Source organism: Symphodus melops, assembly GCF_947650265.1.
Source record: "Symphodus melops genome assembly, chromosome: 7".
Lineage (NCBI taxonomy): Eukaryota > Metazoa > Chordata > Actinopteri > Labriformes > Labridae > Symphodus > Symphodus melops.
Window position 1 is genome coordinate 14,218,673 of NC_136697.1, and position 6,000 is coordinate 14,224,672.

At 38.3% G+C, this 6,000-nt stretch overlaps 1 protein-coding gene across 2 annotated transcripts; it reads right to left on the reverse strand.

Annotated features, from left to right (window-relative positions):
* Positions 1 to 820: 820 nt before the first annotated feature.
* On the reverse strand, positions 821 to 4,283 carry LOC306826958 (phospholipid hydroperoxide glutathione peroxidase-like). Of its 2 annotated transcripts, XM_079348553.1 has the most exons (8): positions 4,153 to 4,233; positions 3,629 to 3,653; positions 3,259 to 3,353; positions 2,962 to 3,106; positions 2,233 to 2,384; positions 1,570 to 1,594; positions 1,426 to 1,485; positions 821 to 1,112 (listed from the first exon to the last, which is right to left on the reverse strand). In XM_079348553.1, exons 2-8 carry the CDS (start codon positions 3,647 to 3,649, stop codon positions 1,080 to 1,082), a joined length of 531 nt encoding a protein of 176 aa, XP_079204679.1. In that variant the 5' UTR covers positions 3,650 to 3,653; positions 4,153 to 4,233; the 3' UTR covers positions 821 to 1,079. The 2 variants fall into 2 exon arrangements, with proteins under 2 accessions (XP_079204679.1, XP_079204678.1); XM_079348552.1 differs by lacking the exon at positions 3,629 to 3,653 and having other exon boundaries at positions 4,153 to 4,283.
* Positions 4,284 to 6,000: the final 1,717 nt, after the last annotated feature.

The window sequence follows — 6,000 nt, forward strand, 5'->3', positions numbered from 1 at the left end:
TGCCTTATGTCTGCTCATTAGATTTAAAAATAGTGACGTAGAAGGTAATGTAATATATTCACAGTCAAGCCCCAGAACATTTGGAAGAACTGATTTACCCAGATTCTCTCACAGGTCATCCCACACCTGGTCTGTCCCACAAACATTTAAAGACTCGTAGTGATTGTGCATTTGAGGCCCTGGCACCAATTCTCTGGAAATTCCTGCCCATCTTGTAACATTTCTGACTGTTGCTTCTTTTAAAAAGCAACTCAAACATTCCTTGTTTAGACAGGTCTATGGGTAAATGGGTCGACCCAGTCTACACACTGATCTATGTTTTCACTGTGACAATTGCTCCTCCTTACAGCAGGATGTTATGTCAGTCCATGAAGTGCTCACTTGTCCCCGTTTTTATTGTATGGATGTTTTTTGTTTTAGTAATGCAATTTGTGACCTTTGTCTACCTAAAGTGCTATATAAATAAACTCAGCAATGATAAGTTTAAAACTAATAAGAAATGTTTGCTTGTACTTTACTATTGCAGCCCAATAGAACATTGAAGCACTCTTTTTTTTTTTTTCCACATAAACTAATGATATTGTGGTAAACGTTAAGTAATATACATAAAAACATTCAGTCATTATTCCCAAAGTTGGCTTGAGAGCTACTGTTCAACTACCTTTAAACATGGACAAGTTAAATGACAACATCATGTTCAAGATGGCATTTATTTTCTACACGATAAATGACGAGCTATAGAAGTGCAAACATATTTTCACCGGTGAGAGAAATGTATGGCATTTATGTTCTTACAGAAACTGACAATGAACAAACCTGGTACTTAACATTAAGGAATTTAATGAGGAATTAAGTGAAAGACGGAGAGCCTCTACTTTGACCAACTCATGAATGTCCTCTCTCATGGTCTAATGGGTATGGTGTGGGTGGGTCTGGAGGTTTGTTGCACGCTGAGAATCATCAGGCTTGCCCTACCCAGTAAAGGGTTTACAGACAGGCCGTCACTAGTCCAGATACACACATCAACACCCTCGAGTCCATGAGAGAGGTCAGGAGTCAGACAAAAAGAAAAAGCAGTATTACAGGTACGTCGGCAGATCCTTTTCAACAACCTGCAAAAAGAAAGAAGATATCTTACTGATGGAGATGGTGAGAAGGGAAAAGCACCATTGCAGCTCCACAGAGATAAAAACTGATAAGATAAAACACAAATTCTTGTTCAGATTTGTAACAAAAGTTACAAATGTGAACAAGAATTTATAAAGTCCCAGTTCTTCCACTCCGGTAATCCTTTTTTCAATCCACTTTAAATATAATTTTTGATTGTGTAACAAATGGCAAAAGCAAAGTAACAAAATAGAGGATAAGCATTTTGTTTTACCTGTACCACAATACCAACACTATATTCAAGATTTTTCCACTTACACTGGGATCGTCTGTTGGGCCATATCTCTTCACCACCTGTCCTTCTCTATTTATCAGAAACTGGAAAAATTAAACATCCAAATATTAGTACAGCAGATAATTTAATCAATGAAAAAGAAAGAAAAACTATACTTATTAAATCACCTTTGTGAAGTTCCATTTGATGCTGCTGTGGACAGAAAAAACAAAGTGCGTTACATCACAACCTGGCTGTTACGGTCTCACTGAAGGACAGTTTTTGGTCATTCATGACTCAGCTTGGTCCTCACCGGAAACAACTTCTTGCATCTAAAAAACCAAAAACGTGATTCTGATGCCAAAATAAAAAAATTTCCATCAAGATTATACATTTGCATCATAATTGCCGTTTTGTTTTTGCTTTTGGATAACACAAACAAGGAGCAATACATAACTGACAGTTGGCGTTTCAAATTAGTAGTGCAGTCCAAATCTAAGGCAATCTAATAAAAACTTAAGACATACTGGTAACATAACATTTTTCCTTTATGTCTGATGGTCATTTTATGATTTAATTCAGTAGATAGTTTTCATTTCAGCCTTAAAAAAAAAACCAAACTAATGTAAAAATGAACAAGTGATTCTAAAGAGGAAGACGAGTGATTAAGCAATAGAAACTCAACAGGCAATGTACGACAGAGTTCACATTATAGTTGAAATGATATCACCCATAAAAGTAAGCTTCTTTTTTTTTTACATTATAGAACTACCGTGTTAAATTAAATTGTGTAAACACAATGTCATGACTGGTAAGACCATTTAAATAAATAAAACAGGAACACAACTCACTTTCCCAACATTCCTTTGCCTTTGGGCTGTGCTTTCATCCACTTCCACAAAGGATGAGCGTTGTCACCATTCACATCAATCTTACTGAAGAGGTCGAACTCAGCATTGTAACCTTTGGCAAACTCTTTGATCTCTGCATTAGTCCCTGGTTCCTAAATCACAAAAATAACAAGACTCTAATGGAACATTTGCAACTTAACAGGATATGAACAGTTCTCTTTATTAGGCATCTTAATTAAATCGACAAGCCTTCTCAAAAGCGGGCAATGGGCATTTAGATGACTTCCAGTCACCCTAACAAACCAGGCCTGTATTCACAAACATTCTGTCAATCCGCTCAGAGCCCTCCTAACTAAAGGAACATTCTCAGAGCTGCGAAAAGAGAAAAAACGTTTATCTTTGTAAGGTGGAGTGGTTGACCCCGTTGCTAGGTATGACATGTTTCAGAAGCTGTGATTGGCTGACGCTAAAAAAAAAAAAAAAAAAAAAAGTGTGTAATAATTAACACCAAGACGTTAACATATGTATATAGCAAACAAGACTTTATATTATTCTCCAAAACTCATGCATGACAATACTATTCATATGCAAGTTTAGTCTCTTTAACAAAAAGAGTGTTGACGTAGTGGAAGTTTTAAGATGAACAGCCTGTAGTTTAAGCATTTAGGATTTAACATTGAATCATTATTAAAGCGTGAAATAAATGAAGTTCAATCCTTTTTTTTTTACCTGTCCTCCAAACTGGTTGCATGGGAAGCCCAGGATGCGTAAACCCTTCTCAGCATACGAGGCGTACATTCCCGCAAGCTGAGTGTAGTTTACCTTGGTCTTTCCTCATTTAGAGGCTACATTTACAATGATGCACACATCACCTCTGGCAAAATGAACAAACAAACAGAGCAAACAAGAAGTTACATGTAAGAAAACATGTAAATGACCTCTTATTTTGTTTAAAGTCTATACTGCTTGCGTTCAAACAGCAATTAATCGCATAGCCCTTCATTGGAGAACAGACATATTTCATACCTGTACTTTTCCAGGGAAACTTCATTCCCATCAATATCATTGGCAGAAAACTCGTATATTGACTTGGCACTCTGCCAATCACTTGCTTGTGCACACTGCAAAGAGAGAGAACAAAAAATGGGAATAGGAAAACGTGTACGCGTGTGTTTGAGTAATGCAGCTAAATTGTTGTAGATTATCACAGTTGAACACAATAAAAGCAGACCAAAGGGCAAAAAGTAAGCTCATGTCTCAGACACATGAGAGTATGACAGGATGTGAACAGTTTATTACCCCGTGCACTTTGGCCCATTTGTATCACCTTAAAGTGAGTCAACCCATCCATGTACATACATAACAGGTTTGGGCTGCACATTTCACAATTACTGACCTGCATGCAAAAAAACGCCATGTCACTAAGAATTGGGAAAGTTGGCACAAAGAAACACAATTCAGACGTGTGATATTTATTAAAATAGTCAAAGGACGACTTATTAATTGCATCGTTTAGAATAGGGTTAAAAGGATAACATGAATGGTGGAACGAGTGTTCATTAACACAACCTCTGTTCGGGATTATCAGCATCGTTATCGCTGACAGCTAGCAAAACCAGACATACTTTTGCTACAGAAAACCAGAGATGTCTGAGTTAATTGTCTAAAAAAACTAACCTAAGATAATTAACCGAAAATTACATACCGTCCCGTGAGTCTTTATCTTATCCATAAACTAGCATGATGCTCGAGTTTGTTGCTGCGTCAACGCCGGACACATTTCATTGTTACACAGCATTCAAAAATAGAAACTCTTTATCTGACCTACATCTCGTTAAGCAGGCAAAATATTTACTTCAAATATGTACCCTCACAATACACAAAAAGTGACACATATATTATCTTTGTGTTTACACTTACCATGCCTCTCACTGCTCCTCTGCTGCCCAACACACCTAACAACACCGTCGATCTCAGTAACCACATGCCACTGCCTCTTAAGACCAGACCGCTGTCACGTCACGTGACCTCTCAACCCCGCCCACTGAAGGACAGTGTCGCACCACTGCGCCTGCGCATTGAGCACCTAATATAGGGCCCTTAGCAACAGCTTTACCTTTCAAGTTTGTAGATTTTTTTATTACTTTACAAACATGTCAGTCTTAGATTTTGATGGTATTTGATGCTCTTTAATATTTTGTTTTATTTTTTACTCTTGTGGCTTGTGTACATGCTGTAAATTGTAAACACAACATCAAAGCTGGGGTTGGCATCTTTGTACTGAAAAAGAGCATTAGTCCTATTCAGCTTGATTATTGAATATAAAACTCTACCAAAACACATAGGCTAAAGTAGCATACCTTCTGGGATGTTTTCAAGACAGGCGGTTGCTGAATGATCTTTACAAATGTTTGTGCAATTGAAAAACAGTCAGATGTGTTGGTAACACTAGTGACAAACCATTTTACACACCCATATTTAGTGAAATGATGACATGGGGGGTTTTTTTCCATTGAAATCTTAAAACAAGCAATTAGAAGGACCTACGGGTATCTGGGGCTCCAGCTGGACTTGTCACCAAACATGGACACTACTTGCAGGAAGTGACAGAGCCGTCTGTTCTTGAAGGCTGGGGTTATTCAACAGTCAACCAGTCTGTGGTGGCCAGTGTCCTCTTGTACGTAGTGGTGTGCTGGGAGGAAGCTGCAAGAAGAGGGACGCGGCTGGGCAGACTGGTGAGGAGGGCTGGCTCTGTGGTGGGTAGAGAGCTGGACTCTCTGGTGATGATTGCAGAGAGGAGGACTCTGGCCAAAAAACTCTCCATCATAGACAACACCCACCACCCTCTGCACAGCACCTTCACCCGGCAGAGGAGCATGTTTAGTGGCAGACTGCTGTCACAATCATGCTCCACGGACAGGCTCAAGAACTCTTTTGTCCCCCTGGCCATAAGACTGTACAACATCTCACTGTCACTGCAGGGGAAAAGCACAGTGACTCCTGGACTCATCTTTCATTTTCTTACAATCACTTTGTTTTTGCACCTTATTGTTTGGACACTTTAATGACAATCACTTTAATTTGCATCCTTTACGTCTGCATTGACCAATGTCTGTTTTCACACCTTTTGCACTACACCCACCTCAAACATCGCTGTGCATGTATAGACAAGACATACATTCAGAAGATCAACACTTTCCAATTGTGACGCACAGGCCTAATTACATAGGTTCCTTAACTATTTAGAGGTCTCTTTTAAACAGCACATGCAGTAAATTACAAATGTATTGTGTCTCTGTCTGTCTGTCTGTCTGTCTGTTTGTCTGTCTGTTTGTCGGTCTCTGTCTGTCTACAAGCAATTCTATTAAAAAAAAATTGGTGTGCAGTAACATTACATAGCCATTGCTGCTCATTTCAGATATTTTTAAGTTCTTCTGAAGATCTTTTTTTTTTTTACTTAACCTTTAGACTTCCCTGCTGTCTAAAGGTTGAAATCTTTCTAGATTTTGTGTATCCAAAATTGTAATTTTGGCATATGAATCCAAATGTAAATGTCTCTTGTTTTTAACCATTTCCCTTTTAGTTATATTTTTCTTCCAACAGAGGGCAGTGTCTATCTCTAGGATTGAATGTTCTTGCTGCTCTGCAAAAACTGACTCCCTAAAACTGAATCACAGCTGAAAACTTAATGAATAGAAATCACATGAGACAATTGTAAACATGAGTCTCACAAAATGCCTACAGTTTTCAGAGAATCTTTTTTTTCTT